General features: G+C 39.5%; 2 protein-coding genes across 2 annotated transcripts; one reads left to right on the top strand and one right to left on the bottom strand.

The window, feature by feature from the left end:
- Nucleotides 1–4,229: 4,229 nt before the first annotated feature.
- Nucleotides 4,230–9,435, bottom strand: LOC139455586 (pre-mRNA-splicing factor SPF27-like). Its single transcript, XM_071237136.1, has 3 exons — nt 9,198–9,435; nt 5,887–6,126; nt 4,230–4,831 (listed from the first exon to the last, which is right to left on the bottom strand). Exons 1-3 carry the CDS (start codon nt 9,399–9,401, stop codon nt 4,643–4,645), a joined length of 633 nt encoding a protein of 210 aa, XP_071093237.1. The 5' UTR covers nt 9,402–9,435; the 3' UTR covers nt 4,230–4,642.
- A 290-nt stretch (nt 9,436–9,725) lies between these two features.
- Nucleotides 9,726–19,124, top strand: LOC139455585 (carbohydrate deacetylase-like). The gene is made up of 5 exons (XM_071237135.1): nt 9,726–10,010; nt 12,253–12,392; nt 13,508–13,607; nt 14,939–15,116; nt 17,456–19,124. The coding sequence occupies exons 1-5, from the start codon at nt 9,842–9,844 to the stop codon at nt 17,757–17,759; spliced, it is 891 nt and encodes a 296-aa protein (XP_071093236.1). The 5' UTR covers nt 9,726–9,841; the 3' UTR covers nt 17,760–19,124.
- The last annotated feature ends 1,414 nt before the right edge of the window (nt 19,125–20,538 follow it).

Here is a 20,538-nt window from a genome sequence, read left to right as displayed (position 1 = left end):
CACCTCCACGACACCTCCAAGACCCGGATTCGCCTCCCGACATGGGTACAATGTGTGAAGCCCATTTCTGGTGTCCCCCACCGTGATATTGCTGGAATATTGCTAAAAGCGGCGTAAAACTATACTCACTCACTCACTCACTCCATGGACTCGGACCCCAATCGATGCCGCACTTCCAATAGAAGCCGAAACGCGAACAAACACCAGGGTCCGAACAGACTCTAGACATCTAATAGACGCCGAACCTTCAATATATGTCAGGGCCCAAACAAGACGGAGGGCCCAAATATATACCCGGCCTTCAATAGATGCCACGCCATTAAAAGACGGACCTCCAACGCACTTCGGACGTCCATGGCAAAAAGTGGTGGAATTCTAGTAGACATGTGACAACAATAGAGCCGGACCTGCAACAGAGCTGGGTTATCATATTTAGTGTGCTACAATCTACACACCGGGGCGTCTATTAAAATTAATACAGAATCGGACACATCAATGTGTCATTTAACACTTTGATTACATGTATGTATCAAGAATGACGTAAGCGAATTGTGTCACTTCTATTAGATAACCTGATATCAACGAAGTAAATTATTCTTGACAGTGTGGAGAAACTTCTTTCAGACATCCATGTACACCCCTAGAAATTAGTTAAGCACCACCAAAATGAAAAGTTTTGATAATGAGTTAGTTGTATCCATATATTAAATAATATGGCCCTTTTCCCCACCCTTCCATTGCCAATACATCTGTCAACGACCTTCATGTTGCCCACACTGCACATGAAGGACAAAGCTCATGAAATGTCTAAAAACACATTCAAATTGGTCGTGAACATTGCAGGTACTAATTTCTCACCACAGAGCAGTTTAATCACACATCTGAAGCGTTACGATGGCAGATATTGGAATGAAAATGCAGGAATGCCTTGTAGGGAAATTGGTCAACTTGGGCGTCACCATAAAGTAATTTCAAGATTGGTACAAGAATACCGACGACAAATGAAATCAGTCTCGCAAGACATACAGGAGAGAAGAGTAACTTTATGCTTTACGTCACGTCGGCAATATTTCAGTCATATCGTGAAGCCAGGAGAGAAGATGCAGGATTATTAGACGACGTCCATTTGACAAGAGTACAGTTGTGAAGGCACAGCTCGTGGCTACCAAGCAGAGGGATTTCAACCCAAACCATCCGAAATCGTCTGAAAACAGCTGGACATAGAACCAGAAGAGCAATCACTTAACGTGTTTGTGACTGAGTGAGTGAGTATGCGTTTACGCCGTTTTTAGCAATATTCCTGCAATATCACGGCGGGGGATACCAGAAATGGGCTTCACACATTGTACCCATGTCAGGAATCGAACCCGGGTCTTCGTGACGAGCTAACGTTTTAACCACTCGGCTACCCGACCTCCCCCGTCCCTTGTTAACTCAGGGACATGAAGCTGCTCGTTTGGTATGGTCTAAACTTGAATATTGCATCACGACAGAGTATCCCTTTTCTGATGAAAGTTACACACGGCAGAAGGCCGTACATGGGTCCGGAAGCCGGCAAATTCAGCCATAGCTGCCCACGACATTCTATAATCACCCATCCATTTGGTGGAGTGTCGGTAATGGTATGGGGATGTGTTTCATTCAAATGACTTGTGACTAGTGCAGGGTAATCTGAACGGACCTCGATGGACAGCATGACATCCTTGTGACAGCATTTGTCCCCCATTTTGACACTCGCGTTGGCTTACGTCATAATGCGATCGAGACATTCCTTTGCTATCAAGAAGTACATATATTAATCCAACAGAATATATGTGGGGCATTGTAGGCCGGCAAGGTCGTCAGAGACCCGCCTACCTCAACGCCAAGTGCAACGTCTGATTGATATGACGAGGCGTCTGGCGGTAGTTGTTCGTCAGCAGGGTGGTTACACCAAGTATTGACGAGAACTGTGTTTGGTGCATCTACTGACATTAGTTTAGGATTCCGTTGATACAGAATGGTTTGAAGCAGTTCAGTATTTATTGAATCTGTTCAAAAGAAAAACCCATGTATCATATTTTCTCAGTTAAAACAACTTAATAGTTTTTAATCTTTTCAGCGAAGGGCCCTGGGCTTAATTTCGAATAAAATATTTCAAGATAGAAAGTGCTATTTTCCTTAATTAGGTCCGGGCTTAAATACGGGAAGTCCCAGTATTTATTGTCTGATGAAACAAAAACTAAAGTACAGATACATTGAAAATTATATTTTATTATCATTTCTCACCAAAATGAACAAATGCAAATATTCTTAATAGCAGTTTAATCAATGAAAAATATGATGAATGAAATCCATCAAACCCATGTTACACCTATAATAATTCCACTTTCTCATAGCTTGTAATACTGAAACATCCAACACCATAGCAACAGCGTAAGGCCCTTTAGATTTTATGACTGATCAGCATTATTACAGCTACTTCACAGCCATATCATGAAAATTATATGTTTTACTCTGATACCATATCCTTCCAGCTTGAAGATTTAACATCTCCATAATCGGAGATCAGGACCCACTTGCACAAAGTGATCTTAGTGCTAAAATGATCGTAACTCCCATGCTTTAACATAGGCTTACAATAGTCGTAGCGCTAAGATCGCTTTGTGCAAGTGGGCCCTGGTCAGGTGAACCCAAAATGAAGGATGCATGGGTTCTTGGAACAAATCAGATGACAACTTTCTAAAATGACTTTGCTTCATTTCTTCACCATCTCGGTTTGAATATTTCAATGTCAGCAAAAACAACTGCCACAGAACACAAATATACCTTCAATAGTACAACCCTTTTGGATGCAGAAGCCATGGTTGGTTTGTTGTTTAACGCCACCCTCAGCAATATTCCAGCTATATGACGGCGGTCTGTAAATAATCAAGTCTGGACCAGACAATCCAGAGATTAATATCATGAGCATCGATCCACCCACTTGGGCTGGATGACATGCATCAACCAGGTCAGTGAGCCTGACCACCCGATCCTGTTAGTTGCCTTTTAAGACAAGCATAGTTGGTTGTAGATGCCATGGAGATCAGAAACAATATATAAAATTATATGCATATTCCCTTGCGTCCAGTCTATAGAATATTCATAAACAAAAATATAGACCTATTACAAAAATATTTTTGTTTAAAATGCTGTTTCAAATGAGATGGTTATATGCATCTGTAGATATGCTGCCCCAGTGTGTCAACAAAGATCTGCAAGAAATACAGATAGGCAAGCGAATTAGGCTACTTTGGGTATTTGTCCAATCTCATTAAAATCAGATCTTAGCTCTCGCTACCACTAAACATAGATCTGAAAACACCCAATTAAGGGTCACGTCAGACCGAACTTTGACAGACCAATGAATTGACTGACAAGAAGATGACATTAGCCAATCAGAAGGCAGCTTTCTCGTGTTTTACGGCACTAATTTCAAATAGGCGGCTATGTGTTGAAATATTATTGACAAATTCTTGATTAAAAATTTGAAACCCGAACAAAAGAACATTCTGAAATGGCTGATAAATGGTCTAGATTTATGGAGTCAGTCGTTATGCCCGTAATGTTCGGAATACCCTGTGTAAAAGTTTTCGAGGCTGCATGATTAGAAATCACATTCCGACTGTCACAATCCTGATCTGGTAAGTGACGCTCTGATGGGCTGGATGAAAGGCCGTTCTGACGTGACCCCTAATGGGATGTTCTCAGATCTTTGTATAGCAGTAGTGAGAACTAGTGTCTGATTTTAATGAGATTGGGTATTTGTCACATTTAAGCCCAGTGTTCTTATTCTATTGTGTTTTAACTTGTTCATATGTAATTGTGTACAATCAACTCAATGTGTATTGTGTAATGATGATATCAGGACAACAGCTTTGCAGTACATACACAACATTTCAAGGCTTCTTGCCCCTGAAAGGTTGTCTATGTATCACAAAGAAGTCGAATCTATAATACTTGTGTCCTGATGACATCCATCTCCCAAATTCCCATAATGATGATAGTTTTAAGTACTTCCCCTGTGAGTACAACCCATACATAGCTGCCATTGTGGCAACTAGATCCTTCATTTTATTGGGGTTTCTTTCATGACAAGTTGTACAAAAGCAGATTTTACAAAAAGAATTCTGAGACAATGTTAACCATGGGTTTGATCCAGGATGACATGACATGTATTAAATGTACATACAAAGGATGAATGAGCCTAATGGAAATGTGTTCAAAAAGAATACCTCCATCTGGAATTGCTAACAGAACAGTGAAGCCATAAACAATCAAAACTGCTACAATCATGACAATACCTCTGTCATCCTCATGCATTGTTACACATGAAAACTGTTCCATGCCTTTGATCAGAATGAAACTGATGAATAGGTTCCATCAACAATAGCCATAAGACATTCATAAGGCCATGTTACAAGTATTGGAGTAAACAGTCTAGAGACTTTCAACTTCAGAAATTCTCCTCTTTTTAATACACATTGTTCCAACCATCGTGTGTGTTTTGGCACTGTGACCAGATGAAGTTTCCGACTCGGTTTCTGTAATTGTTGTCCTCTCTCAGTTGCACACATTTCGTCTACCACCTCCATGGCCAGCCTCCGCAACGTTGAGGTCATCATCTCTTGCCCTGCCTCTGCTGTATCTCCTGGATCTCCTTCTCGACCTCGGCACACGCTCGCTCAATCTCGTAGTTCTTACTGACCAGCCCCACCCAGCTAGACTCGAGCTGCTCAAGCTTGCTCCCGGCAACACTCTGCTCATTCTTGCGCTGCCAGTTGATCTCCTGGATCTTCTTGCGCAGGTCCTAGAGCGTACAGTAAGAAAAAGGTCTCAATAACCAGGGTTAGACTGAACAATAAATTTGTATGTAGCCAGCAAGGCTTGCTCCTTTTAAAGTTAATGGCTCGTCTCCAACTAATTGGCCTACGACTAAATGGTTGAGGTCATGTAGCCACTGAGCAGGGCTCTGAAAATTTTAGAACTTCTCACCAAGAAAACCTTCTTTCCTATGATTAAATCTTGGCTTTCACGGCGATTTATGAGCAAGTAAAGAAGTTGTTGTACACAACATTACACATCATTACAAAATGGTGGCCGGTTGTCTTTCTACCGAGATGCTCCAATTAAAAATATTAAACATACACAGAGGTGAGGTGAGGTGAAATTGGGTTTAACGTTGTGTCCAAGATTATTGCACTCATATAGCAACGTGCATACAGTCATAGTGTATATTGTCTAACACTACAACTGTAGTAACTCACATTGATTAACCCAGTTATGGTGTAGTGCATATTGTTTAACACTACAACTGTACAATGCTGTAGTAACTCACACTGATTAACCCAGTTATAGTGTAGTGTATATTGTCTAACACTACGACTGTAGTAACTTACATTGATTAACCACGTCATAGTGAAGTGTATATTGTTAAACACTGAAAATGTAGTAACACACACTGATTAACCCAGTTATAGTGTAGTGTATATTGTTTAACACTACAACTGTAGTAACTCACACTGATTAACCCAGTTACAGTGTAGTGTATATTGTCTAACACACACTGACACAGCAGTCTAACACTGAAACTGTTATAACACACACTGATTAACCCAGTTATAGTGGAGTGTATATTGTTTAACACTGAAACTGTAAATTGTTCAGGAAGTCAACAGCACCAGTGCCACAGAAAAAGAAATTCCCTCAGAAAACTTTCTAAAGAAATATAAATCAACTTTAAACAATGCCACTTAGCAGTGATTAATAGTTACATAATATCTTGATCATGGGTATCATGTTTATACATTAGTTATATCATGTCCATTTCTGAACTATCCCTCTATTGATTCAAGCTGTGCTCACCTGGAGTTGCTTCTGAGCCTGCTCCAACATGTGTGACAGCACACCATTGTACATCTTCCAGGCGCTGGAGCCATACTCCTGCATGAGGTCGAGGTTCAGGATCCTCAGAGCCTGGTGCTCCAGCTGAGCCTGGGAGTTCTCCAGACACTCCGTCCACGCAGAGATGTCCGTCATCTTGCCGGCTGCTGGTGTTGGTAGTTCATACCGCTTCATGTTCATCATTTCCATTGGAAGACGAGCCTACAACATCAAAACTTTTTTCAACATTTCCAGTGTTACAGTGTTGATAGGGGTCCTGGGGTCTTTGAGGGTGTGAGTTTGTAATACTGTTTTGAAAAGTATTTCAGTTATAACACAGTGGGTCAGTTTGAAGGGAGGAAAGCCCAAAATGTTGCAGATCTTAAGATGTCGTGGTGCTGACTAACCTAGAACCAAGGAACTAAGCTGAGCTATAGTATTTGAATCTAGGGAATCTAAGCATTTCAAATATTAGGGTAATGACCATAATGACAAGGACCCATTGACCTTCATGTCATAATCTAACACTGCAAGTCTAACCATGTCTAGCAACCATAATGTTCACCATGACTAAATAGTACTGATTATAGAGAGGATGACAGATTAGTCTTCTTGTGGTTAACCATTAGGGAATGAATGAATTAGGGAAATATTCGATTCTGATTGGTCAATCGGCAATCCTGTGGAAACTCCATGACTATAAATATTTCAGAGCAGGTTCAAAAGGAAAAGCTATCTGTAGACACATGTCTGCAGCGTTTGTTTTAGTTGTGAACTTAAAATGTTAACTACAACAAATTTTGCAATATTTGACTGACGAAAATGCTTAAGGGGAGGGGGTGGTGTTATTAAGTGAGTGATAAGTAGTAAGTAATTTATTCAGCAAGATTATCATCTTGTATTGATACACAAAAAAAAGGATCAACTCATGATGCATCGGTGCACTGACATTTAGTTTCACCCCTAATTTTTGGAATAGAACTTCTTTTATAGTCATTGTCCATAGGCTAAATAATTATAGACTACAAAATAGTGATGTCACGATTCACTGGTGCATAACCTGCAAAGTTTGCACGATACGATAACCGATACATTTAATTTGGCATTCACATTTCACCCCATATCTCACGCTGATATCAATAAGCAAGTACAAACTATTTTGTAATTCCTAAATACTGGTTTCGTATTTGAAAGAAGACTGGCCAGCTTTTCCATGCTGCCGGTCATAATACAGTATGCTAACTTGTTTGTTTCTTATTATTTTCTCAGACACAATAGTTGACTTGACTTATGTGCCATGTTGATAAGTACTAGTCAGTTGTCCCTCTTTACCTGTATGAGCGAGTCTATGGACTCTATTTTCAGTCAAACGACTGGGTTTTCTGCACAAAATGTCAAATATGCAATATCGATATATGTATTGTATCGTGGCTTCTGTATCGATATACACCTATATCGCGACATCTGAACTACAAAATGTAAATTTGTGGTTACTACAATATTAAATGGGTGTGTGGCAATACAATAGTGCAGGAAACATGAGAGAAATCTACAAAGAGAATGTAAGTGTGCAGTTTACCCTGTGCACATATAAAACTAGTTATGTCACACTAAAGTGCTAATTCTTGTACCTAATTTTGTCTCCAGAAACTCAAAAGTTCCATCAGAGAGACTATCATATTCCAATTGGCGTAGACCGCCTCTGTGGTCTCATGGTAGAGCGTCCGCCCAGAGCGGAAGGTCTGGGGTTCGATCCCTGGCCGCATCATACCAAAAGACGTAAAAAGATGGTACTTGTTGTTACCCTGTCTGGCGCTCGGCATTAAGGGGCTAAAACAAGGACTGGTCGGCTCGGAGTCCTTACTGTGTCTGAGTGAGATAATCATGCGGCATGGTATCTCAGTGGGCTAGCACTATAAATCGGCATAAGTCAGGACTAGTACAAGCAGCCACACACACACACACACACACACACACATACATACACGTGTATGCACGTCGCTATATTATTAAGTGTAATAATCTTGGACGCGATGTTAAACCTCATTTCACCTCACCTCACCTCCAATTGGCATATGACAATACCAGAGAAACACAGGCCTACAGATTGGAGTATTGCACTTCATCATGTTCATCTACACCTATTGGGAATTCAATCAGCCGAGCTGGCTTAACGTGTTAATCTTATCAGTCAACACTCTACCCTGGGCACTATCACAAATAATTAGTGCTCATTTACCAAGTGGTCAATAATTTCCTCAAATTACATTGGGTTCATTTGTCAAAAACAATAGCTAACCCGTACCCTACCTCACAACTAATACTATTACTAAGGACCAAACAGGTGTGTATGACTGGCAAGGGGTACCCAACCCCAAGGATTGTAAATGGTGTTTGATCAGAAAGGGGTTACTAATCCTATTGATTATAAAAGAGTGCTTAATCTAAAAGGGGATCCAAGAGTTAAGGACAGCATTGAGAGCAATCTCATTAAAATCAATGCGTTAATTAGCCGACACTCTACCACTGGACCTCAAGTGCTATCACATGTAATCAGTGTTCAATTAACGGGTGATTAGCACCCTATAAACAAGCATGCGTAATTCAGAAAACAGTGAATTGCGCATCCGTTTGACGTCACTGTCCGCTCTACCATTAATCTTTTCTTGAAACCACACCCACCACTGTTAATGTCAACATGACAGACCAATCGGATTAACTGGATTAACGATTTAAAATGAAAAGGTAAGAAATTATGGCTAACCCTTGCCCAAACCAAGCTAACACTAAGGACCGAAAACGGGTGTTGGATCGTAAAGTTGTGTAAGTTTCCCTAAGACCAAAAACGGGTGTTGGATCGTAAAGATGTGTAAGTTTACCTAAGACTGAAAACAGGTGTTGGATAGTGAAGCGAGAGTCACTTGAGCGTGAGGCACGGTAATGGTATAGCGAGACAGCGGTAACACTATAGCGTGGTAATTGAGTGGATGGTAGAGCTCAGACTGCGCCCGGTAAACTGCATTGTTGCCCAGTGCTGACATCAACAAACTATCATTATTTGTCTTAACATCCGTACTTGATTAGTAGTGAGCTGCTTTGTTTTCTGATTTTCTGATGCAGTGCCGATCGGTCGACCAACTTTTTCTTATTCTTGTTTATATATGCGACCGGGATGACATCAAAGAGGAAGCGAGATCAGCGAGAGCCATAGCCGCCAGCTAATTAACACCATAATCTGCGCCCGGTAAAGTGTTTTGTTGCCCTAGAAACACTATTTAGGAATTGATACCCACCTGCAAACGTTCGACTTCATTTTTCATCATTTCTGTTTCAAATGAGTTGTAAATTGGAGGCGGGAGATAGTCAAGATAATTTTTTGTTGGTCTGTATCGCCTTGTCTCTTCTTCTACCAAAGCAATCGCGGCTTCTCTTACGCCAGGCTCATCATAACCGTGGTCGAAATACGGCAAAGCATCGACAACAACTTCTCCAGCCATTTTGAAAACCTACAATGTGCGTGGGTTCATTCAAAATTGGAAATCACCAAAATTTGTGCTTAAACTGAAAATTGAGGTTTCTCGATCTTGCAGTTGTATTGATAATTGCATGGAATAGTAGTACCAATACAACATTCTAAAGGTGACAACGCAAATTTTCTTGATCAGATGTGGACGTTGATGCTTCCTTGCTACATTGTACGAAAAATACTTTTCAAATGCTGAAATTCGTTATTCAATCTGTATTTTTACCGGAAGTATTTTTCTACTTTCGCATACTGGAGAGTGAACAGGGGAATTAACTCTAAAACTAATAACTAAAGGTATCTAAATGAGGGCATTATCTTGCTTATCAGTTAACAGGTCAAGGCCAATGTTTCAAAGACGACATTTTGTTAAACGAATATATAAAACAGTAAATTGAAGCGAAAACATACACTATGAAGCTTCTCGTGATAACTGGTGACGACTTAGGCTACAGCAAAGAGAGGAATGAAGGACTTGTGGACTGCTTCAGAAAAGGTGTCATCACACACACATCCTTGATGGTGAATGGAATTGCTGCAGAGCATGGCGTCACGTTGTGCAAGAAACACTCCGTACCAATAGGTAAACAACTTAGTCATGGCCATTGTCGAAGCAAGCTTACTTAGCTAAAGAGAACCATATGGTATTTTGAAATGGCAAACTCAAGTGTCAAATATATATTTTTATTTCAATATTTAGAACAGTATATCTGATTATCTTCATTTTAAGATTAAATCGCACATTTAGTTAAATGTTTATTCTTGCAGATTTTTGGGTATGGGTGTCTCAGCCATCTGGTTTGCTACGATTAGCTGGCAGAGTTGAGTTGTGGGTTTGAATCCCAGATTTATCTTGATTATGTTGCTTGGTTTGTCTGCACCATACCTATGCTCATGGTTTTTTAAAAGTGGTTCACATCTAAGACCTGCATCGCTATGGGCTTTCCTCACACACAAAATTCGCACCCTTTGCTGAAATATGTCTCAAAGAAGTATTAAATTAACATGATAAAACTAACTCAATCACTATTGTATTTTATATTTGTATTTAAAATATCATTTGCAGCGTATCATGATGATATATATCTCAATTTATTACAGATTAGTTTTATCTCCATTCTATCATGATATCATGGAGAGTGATGTTCTAGAAATGACACTGACAACCTCCTTTGCAGATAACAAAGTGATAAGTGTGCAATATGATTATCTATTCACTTTTCAACTTGTTCCATACAGTTTTTTTTACGAGTAGAGTAAAATGAACCCAAGTACATCTGTCTCCATTCCCGACCCGGATTCTGGTTTGAGATCTCCATGATAATAAGACACACAATAAACTTTTTTTTTCATTCACCTCATCAAAGTGAAAATGTGTCTAGACACTGTGTCATTTCTTCTTCAGTGTCTGCAAATGGATTGTTTGATAAATGGAGATGTAAGTTATCTCCCCTGGTTCATCTTCCGGAGGCAAGTGAGTTAACTGACTATAAAAGTCCAGTTTCCACCCTTGCCGAACTAGGCTGGAATTCCTGGGCTCGATCGTAGCGCCACCAGTGGCTATTACGAGTTATGTCCTTTCAATGCCTCGCCTATTGACCAATCAGATTCAACCTTTCGTATCACTTGCATTTGCTTCAAACAGTCCAGTCAAGACGATCTGATTGATAATCAATATCTATATTGTGATAAAACGAGTCTTACATCGCGAAGTGCATCAAATCATGTGAACACCTTGATTAAAAGCATGAAAAGATTTAGAAAATATCTGTTGACAACAAGTTAGCGGTGCACATGCTTTGCAAATCCTGCAGTCGACCGAAATCTGTATGACACTTTACGAACCAGATTTCGTTTTCGGTGTGCGATTTTGATTGGATTATGCATAGACTCGTTAGTCCAGCCAAAATGTTACTCCATAATACTAGCCTAGTTCGACAAGGGTGGAAACTGGACTTTTGTAGTCAGTTAACTCCCTTGCCTCGGGAAGATGCCCCTGGTCAGGTACTCAAGCACCTGTCAGAGCTGTGTTACTATCAATATGCCATGACATTCAAATTGTTGTTGATATCCAAAACCATTTAGAAAAAAAAGATGTAGGTCATAGTCAGTCCTCCATTTCCCACTCTATGCAAGGATCCATATATTTTAGGTTCAAATGCCAGATTTGTTCTGACTATGATGCTGATGGTGAGTCCTTGCTTGTTGTCGGACAGTCATGAAAATTATTTTTTTAAGTTTCATGGCTTATGAATCAGGAGTAATTTATGCACTCTCCTACCCAGAGTTCCATGTGGCCGGCAGCCAGCCAGCATAGTACCTCTGCCACAGGACGATTTGGCACATCTGTCACAGTCCATTCAAGATATTGCATATGCTTTTCATCCGTTTCATGTTTGACAAATCTAAACATTTTCATAAACAAATGTCAAAGAATGTTTATGGTTCATTAAGAAAGTATCCTAATATGTGAAAATCTACTTGTTTTTGCGTAGTTATCCTTTGTTGACATTGGCTGTACAGCTCCACGTGCTGTCATCGAAGCCCAACGGCGAGCTAGCGATACGATCACTTTGATGCGTAAATATGTATTGTCATGCAACTCACTGTTGCAGTTGTAGTAGCATATTTATAAAATTATGCAAACCAATATGTATAGTGCCCCCAAATAATTGCATCATTCGTTTTATTCTCATTTCTGAAAAAGCTTGTTTGTTTACAAACAAGAGAAAAGTCCAGTCACGTGATATGCAAATTAGCCTGTGGCAGTGGTGTTATGCTGAGTCACCAGTGCGCCGGAGTGTGTGATTTATGATTAATTTCAGGACTGCATTTCAACATCTCTGAGGGAGTTCCAGTTTCTGAGGCAACGAAGTCCAGCAGTCTTGTCGATAAAGAGGCATTATTCTTGGAAAAAGAAAGATTTTGGGAAGCAGCAAAAGGTGGACATTTAGACATTAAAGATGTAAGGACTTTTGGTGATTTATTCTCACAACAATGTTATATATCCACACTTGTATCTAACTGAAGCAAGGGCATGAACCAACTATAAAAGTCCAGTTTCCAGTCTTGCCTAAATAGGCTGAAATTTCCAGGCTCAATCATAGCGCCACCAGCAGCTATCACGAATTATGTCCCTTCTATTGACCAATCAGATTCCACCTCTTATATCACTTGCCATTGCTTCAAACAAAATGACGGCACCCAGTCAAGATGATTTTATCAATAATAAAGATCTATATCGTAATAAAACAGGACTAACATTGCGAAGAGCATCGAAATCACTTGAGCATCATAATAAAAAAATTTGAAAGACTGCAAATATCTGTTGACGCCCAGTTAGCGATACACATGTTTTGCAAATCCATCAGTCGATTGAAATATCACGTTTAAATCCATGTTGTTTACGAACTGGGTGTCTAGTTCAATACGCGATTTTGATAATGCATAGACTCATTAGTCCAACCAAAAGGTAACTCTGGAATTTTCACCATAACAGGTATGCATGGGTTAGATAGGGGCAGAGTTCTCTCCCTTCCATCACTCTGCGTGTTTAGTGCATTTCTTCACTCTTCCTGTTGCCCTCCTCCTGAAATAAACACGTGTTTTATGTGATCACCGTGTCGGGGCGTTGCAAGATTAGAGGGTGTTGTATCCTAACTGGGGCTGGACTTTTATAGTCAATTATAGCCCTTGCCTCAGGAAGATGGCATTCTTGATACTGACCAAGAGGAACTGTGCAACAAGAAAATAAATTGGCCAGGCATAAGAATGTCTTTCATTATCATATAATCACAGGAGCATTTATTAGCAAAAATCACAACGTAAACCAGACCAAATTATTTTCTTGTCTTGTCATCATCATAATATTGTGCTACAGTCAAACAATATGTTTAATATAATATACAGGTTTACTTTCTTTTCATATCTGTGCTTACAAGCCTCAAATGATCCCTCACATTACTTGTTTTAACCTCCTGCCTCTCGGAAGGACTGAGTGGTGTGAGATTGGAGTAAAAGATCTGATGTCAATGACATAGGATGCTGATGTTATGACCATACATGTGCATCTTCTTTGAGGTGAAAGTAGAGTTGGAGGCACAGCTGACAAGGTTTGAGGCACTAGTTGGACATCCCCCCATACACGTAGACGGACACCAGCATGCCCACATCTTTCCTGGTAGGTCTCCACACGTCATTTAGAACTGTTTTATTGGTGTTTAATGTTTGTTTGCTTGTTTGTTGCCACACTCAGCAATATCCCACCTATATGATGGCGGTCTGTAAATAATCAAGTCTGGACCAGACAATCCAGTGATTCACATCATGAGCATCGATCGACGCAATTGGGATACGATGACATGCAGCAAACCAAGTCAGCGAGCCTGACCACACGATCCCGTTAGTCGCCTCTTACAACAAGCATGGCCAGGGCTTGATGGGCTACTTTTAATTTGTATCTCTTTGTGTGTTGCCTCAAATACAACTAATGTAGACAAAGGATAGATGTGCAAATGGAAATAGTTTTTTCCATCTTCCCGATGCAAGGGCGTTTACTGACTATTAAAGTCCAGTTTCCACCCTTGCCGAACTAGGCTGGTATTATGGAGTTACATTTTGGCTGGACTAATGAGTCTATGCATTTTCCAATCAAAATCGAGCAACGAAATTGAAATCCGGTTCGTAAACTGTTGCACAGATTTCGGTCGATTGCAGGATTTGAAAAGCATGTGCACCGCCAACTTGTCAACAGATATTTTCCAAACCATTTCATGTTTTTAATCAAGGTGCTAGCCTGATTTGATGCACTTCGCGATGTAAGACCCGTTTTATCACAATATAGATCTTGATTATCGATCAGATCGTCTTGACTGGGCGCCGCCATTTTGTTTTAAAGAAATGCATATGATGGAATCGGATTGGTCCGTAGAAGGGACATAGCTTGTAATAACCCCTGGTGGTGCTACGATCGAGCCCAGGAATTCCAGTTTAGTTTGGCGAGGGTGGAAGCTGGACTTTTGAAGTCAGTTAACACCCTTGCCTCGGGAAGATGTAGTTTTTCATACTTTTGGACAGTTGATCATTTTATGACAAATGTTTATCAAAATGTAGAGGGGCAATGGGGTAGTCTAGTGGTTAAAGCGTTAGATCATCATGCTGAAGACCCGGGTTTCGATTCCCCCCATGGGTACACTGTGTGAAGCCCATTCCTGGTGTTGCCTACCATGATATTGCTGGAATATTGCTAAAAGCAGCGTAAAAAAACATACTAGCTCACTCACTCACTAAATGTAGACTTTTTCAAAAATGAATAAGATGAAAACATGTATAATTTGTAGAATGGACAGTGTAAGATGTGATGAATCATCACATCTCAGGGCCAGTGGTAGTGGTACTAGGCTGGCTACAGGAAACTTGGGGTCGGAGAATGGGGTGTAAGATGCAGTCTCTCATAAAACAATTGCGGATGCAGATCACAGTTAACCTGCTATTTTGTCCTCCCATGTGAAGGTGTGAGAAAAGCCTTCGCTGAGGTGCTGGGCTCTCGGGGTATCAGGAGCACCAGACTGCCGATCGATCCTGTCATCCTGTCCGGAGACTGGATCCCAAGCGACTACTTGGATTCCTTCAAGGTGATCATCGAGTTGTCTCGTCAGAGCCTGCCAGTGTTCCAGGAGAATGGCATCAGGTGGGTTGCAGCATGTTACCTTGGAGATTTGATTTGTTATTAGTCCAGACAAAATTTATCATTTGTTTCACAGATTGTGTGTCATATTTTACTCTTTTTTAAAAAAAAATAGACGAGTTAACTTCTGTCTAAAATTTAACAGTTAAATTGCCATTCTGACTATGTTTGCTCTCTGTTTGCTTCAAAAAAGCATTTAGCTTAAGTGAAAGGAGGGCTATGTTCCCGCAAATAAATAACCCGAAATAAACCAGTGGGTGTGAAAATTCATAAACAATATGGCCGCCGCACCTTTTTATGTCCATTTCTCACTTACATTTCCCATGTCATTTACACTTGGTACATGTGTAGTTTGTTTGTTTGTTGTTTAATGCTGCACTCAGCAATATTCCAGTGATATGATGGCAGTCTGTAAATAAATAAGTCATGTGTAGTTACTATTAGGGATCGACATACATGTTTCAGATTTTGTTTTATTTAGTTTTTTGTTTTGCCCTTGATTTGACCTCAGCATATATGCTAATAAATACACTTAATTCTTTAAAAAACAATCTTGGCTCTGTAAACATCTTCTCATCAACCACTGGACCAAGGAAGCTGAAACTTCAGTTACTTTTCCATTGAACAATGATACTTAAATTTGTTAAAGATGTTTGAATCCTACATTTCAATGTGGCCACTACGACAGCAGGAATATTGGTCTGTCGCATTAAAACAACATTCACGGACCCATCTTGAACTTTCACATATTTAGCTCACATGACTGTAAGTGGCATGAATGCCCGCCATCTGTCATGTGTCGTGCATCGTCTGTCATAAACATTCCTCCCAGAGACCAGAGCCAATGAAGCTGAAACTTCATGTTCCCTCTTGATGAAGACACCCTAGTTTATTGAAAAGGTTTGAATGCAATTTTCAATATGGCCACCACAGCGACCACATTGAAACACCTGTTCATATCCATTTGAAGGCATGCTCAATCACGCTGGTTCAAAATGTCAGAGGGGGCACGGGTGGCCCAGTCATCTAAGGCGCCGCGATTCACTGTGCAGAGTTGCATCCTTTGGGCACGCCAGAAACCTATGATTGTGGGTTCGAATCCCGGTTCGCCCAGATTATGTTTCTAGGTTTGTCAGCACCATACCCGTGCTCGTGGGTTTCACTGAAGTGGTAAACGTCTGAGACCTGCATCACTTTGGTCTTTCCTCCCACATTAAGCTGACACACCGTGATATAACTTGAATATTGTTAAAAGCGGCGTAAAACCCAACTCACACACTCACTCACTCAAAATGTCACAAAATGCAGTACATGTAGTTGCTCAACATTAATGCTCCATTTTTTTCAAAAATAAAAATTTTGATCTTGATTTGACATGATTATTCCCACAAAGGGTAAAGCCAACATGTGTTCATGAGGTTCAAATATGATTTTCAATATGGACCCCCGAAACAAGGTTTAATCAGGTCTTTAAACTTACCCTTGACTCTGATTTGCAGTGATGGAGGAACATCTGGGTACATGTATATACTGATACTAACATAAAGATAATACACTAAAGTACTCATTAATGAAAAAAAACTGTTTTTTCGATCTCAGATTTTAAATAAATGCAGTTAATATACAAAATATATAAATATTCAAACAACTCAATTAGTACTAATTGGGCCTTGGCACAAATACAGCGTATCAAAGGTTTTTATGTCTTTTTACACGTAAAAGTGTGTAAAAATATGAACAAAAAACAGACTATTGTGAAACTGAGCATAACCAGGTGTTAGTAGATCGAGGTGAATGTCCATGACCTATGACACCTTGACGACAGGTGAAAACAGGTGTTTGAAACCCACGTGCATGTGATTTGTCAGTGGTTAGTGATTTGTGAGTGGCATTGTGGGATAGTGAAGCATCGTCAAAATATCAGAATGTAAAAGTAACATATTCCCTTCTCAAACAACAACTTACATGTCATTATTATTATGTACATAAACATAGCTGTTATTTTTATTGTTGTTTTGATAACTTTTTTCCAGGCTAATTTGCAAAATGCCTATAGCCTGTTTCTTCCATGTCAATTTGGACTTAGTTTTTTTTTTGAATGTTGAAAGTGCCTACAAATTACCTCCTGTAAAGTACATTTTGTATTGAGCACTGAGATAAAACTAGCAAATCCAGACTGGTACTTTTCCAGTTGTTTTGTTACTTCGGATTTACATCTACGTAATGCTTTGTGGTGATTATTAAATCCCGGAAAAGTTGTTTTTTTATTTCCATGAGTACTTTAGTCGGGAACTCCATCCTCCGAAGTTAAGGTAACAGACTTGTCATCTTTTTTATTTCAGAGTGAGTGACTGTTTCTTTGGACTGTGCACCATGGGATACGACATGACAGTGGACAGACTCAAGACAGGCATTAGTAGGGCATATGAGTCTGTGGCCTCAGGAGCAGGCGACGCTGTGTGTGAGTTGATGGCCCACCCAGGGTACATGAATGGGGAGGTGGGAGGGTGTGGCACAGGGCCCGATGATTTCTCACAATCAGAGGCAAGAGAACATGAGATCCATGTTCTGAATGATAAGGCTCTGCAGGCATTTTACACACAGGAACAGATAAAGCTTGTGCCTTTCAGTGAATGCTGGCAATGAGATACTAAAGTAATGTTGGAAATCTTCGGAAACATCCTCCTGGATCCATTCCGGTGGTTCTGGGGATCTCAAATTACCTGCCCTACACTCGTTTGCCAATTTTATTTACTATGCTCCTCAGTCTAACACAGTGCAAGTTCCAAACCAGCCTCAATGTTGGGTTGGTGATATCAACATGGCGGCCAGTCCCATTGATTAAGATGAGTTTGTGAAAAAATTCAACATAGAAGAACTGACCAACATGCAAAAGAAAATCCTCAAACATTTGTTTGATCATCTTCCGGAGGCAAGAGAGTTAACAGACTTTAAAAGTCTAGCTTCCACTCTTGCCAAACTTGGCTGGAATTTCTGGGCATGATCGTAGCACCCCCAGTGGCTATTTTGAGTCCCTCCTATTGACCAATCAGATTCCACCTCTCATATCACTTGCATTTGCTTAAAAAAAAATGGTGGCGCCCACTGATGATGATCTGATCAATAATTAACATCTTTATTGAAACTAAACGGGTCTTACATTGCGAATTGCATCAAATCACATGAGCACCTTGTTTAAAAACATGAAAAGATGTGGAACATATATGTTGACGCTAAACTGACAGCGTACATGCTTTGCAAATCCTGCAATTGACCGAATTTATGAATCAGATGTCGATTTCGTTACGCGATTTTGACTGGACTATGCATAGACTCATTAGTCCAGCCAAAATATAACTCCATAATTCCAGCCAAGTTTCGCAAGGGTGAACACTGGACTTTTGTAGTCAGTTAACTCCCTTGCCTCAGGAAGATGCTTTCTGCTGGAAAGGATGTCTTCATGTACATGAAAAATGGCAGTGGCTTTGGTTTCTAGACTATTCCTTACCAATTCCAGTATCTCGACGTTGGATTGGTCGGTAAAATGTAAGTGATCATCAAGGGCAGGTAATTTGAAATTTAAAAGCAAAACTATGAAAAGAGTATATTTTACAGGGTATTACTTGAATTTAAACATTATGACTTTTGTCCTGGGAAAGTATTTGATTTCTGTTAGGGGGTACTTGTGAAATATTTGACTTTGTCAGAGAACTTGATATTTGTGAAAATCTACATGAGTGTCTCTAAAATATATTTGAATTAAGGAGAAACAAAAGATCTTCTTTGAAACATCTTTTCCCCTACTGCTTGCACTTTAATAAGCATAAATGAGCAACCATTTGATTCTCAATCGGGGGATCGAGGCTGGGATTTTGGTATGAGATCAGCATTTTTTGTCTTAATGTTCAGGAGCCCAATTTTTCCCCCAACATAAAAAAATGTGTGCAAATAGTATATTTTTGTAAATACAGGAGCTTGATTATTTTAGAAAAAAATCCCCACCAACCCCCTTATCAAAAGGATGCTCCCTTTTGTACTTCATGGTGGGCAATTTGATTTCACGCATAAATGGTCTGCTTGAGGAATGTGGTTCTGACTGGTAGACATGTGATTGTTTAAAGATGGTGACAGCCAAATTAGTCACAAACATCTCATTTTAAATTTAAATTATTTTTATCAGTAGACATTAATCTAACATTGGTACATGAGGTATTTAAGTGTAGCAATTCACAGAATCTTAAAACATGATCAGATATGGGTATGTACATATATTGATTGACTGAGAAATTATAAGTAGGCTGATAATTCCTTCCATTTTCTGTTGAATCTATTAATACTACTATTTTTCATTGCGATAATATTTTATATTTTACATGTACATCTTTCAGTATTTTTATGAAGAAAGGAGAGCATAATGGAGTTTTCTTAATGCTTGACTGGTGAATGTATTTTTTTGCAAGAAGAATTATATGGTTGAAAAGATAGTTGTTTTTGTTGTAGCAAAATAACTTATCCAGAATGGTAATACGAATATCATACGCATTTCGATTTCACACCAAAATTCCTTTACAAAAATGCATTCTACATACACATGATATAAGCTTTCAGATTCAGAGACACAAAAAGAGCATATATCATCATCCATTAACTTCATTTTCAATAATTCCTATAGAGCTCCAATTTATGAATCTGTACTGGAAATCTATTACTTTAACATCATTGTACACATTCTACAATTAGAGAAAACATTATTCCATAAAATACTTCGATTAAGTTCATTTTCCCATTTATCACACATCAGAGGAAAGTTAGTTGTAGCCACTTTAAAAAAGTTGGAAAGTGGAATATTTTTCATCTGTTCTGAGCAAAACAGTTTTATTTCTCAGGGCAAGACATATTTATGGGACAACAAAGATGATTTATCTACAGCCAATTGTTCACTACTTTTACAATATATGTGAATAAGATTTATATTGATATTTCCTACTGACCGAGAGACAATGGGTGTCCAATGACATGAACAAGTATGATTTTGGCAAAATCATAACGATATTTTGCACCAAAATCAGCCGAAATGCTATAAACTAGTTTTTGACCATGCAACTTTGGATATTCACCCAATGATTCATCAATTAATTATTACTTGTTTTAGTTTGTGATGAGACTGGGTGCAGTCTTTGAGTTTACGTGATAAAATGTGATGCAAATAATGAAAATAAAAAACACACTGTCAATTGTGCTACTGCTGATTGCTATTGTTTTTAATTGCTATTGTTTTTAGAGACCCCTGAAGATCCGGGTTAGTATAGGTCTTCAGCAACCCATGCTTGCCGTAAGAGGCAACTAATGGGATCGGGTGGTCAGACTCGATGACTTGGTTGATGCATGTCATCGTGTCCCAATTGCATGGATCAATGCTCGTGAT

The sequence above is a fragment of the Haliotis cracherodii genome, unplaced genomic scaffold (assembly GCF_022045235.1).
Source record: "Haliotis cracherodii isolate W230 unplaced genomic scaffold, xgHalCrac1.p SCAF_11, whole genome shotgun sequence".
NCBI lineage: Eukaryota > Metazoa > Mollusca > Gastropoda > Lepetellida > Haliotidae > Haliotis > Haliotis cracherodii.
Note: the sequence above shows the minus strand (reverse complement) of the source record. Positions and strands in the feature narration are given on the sequence as shown.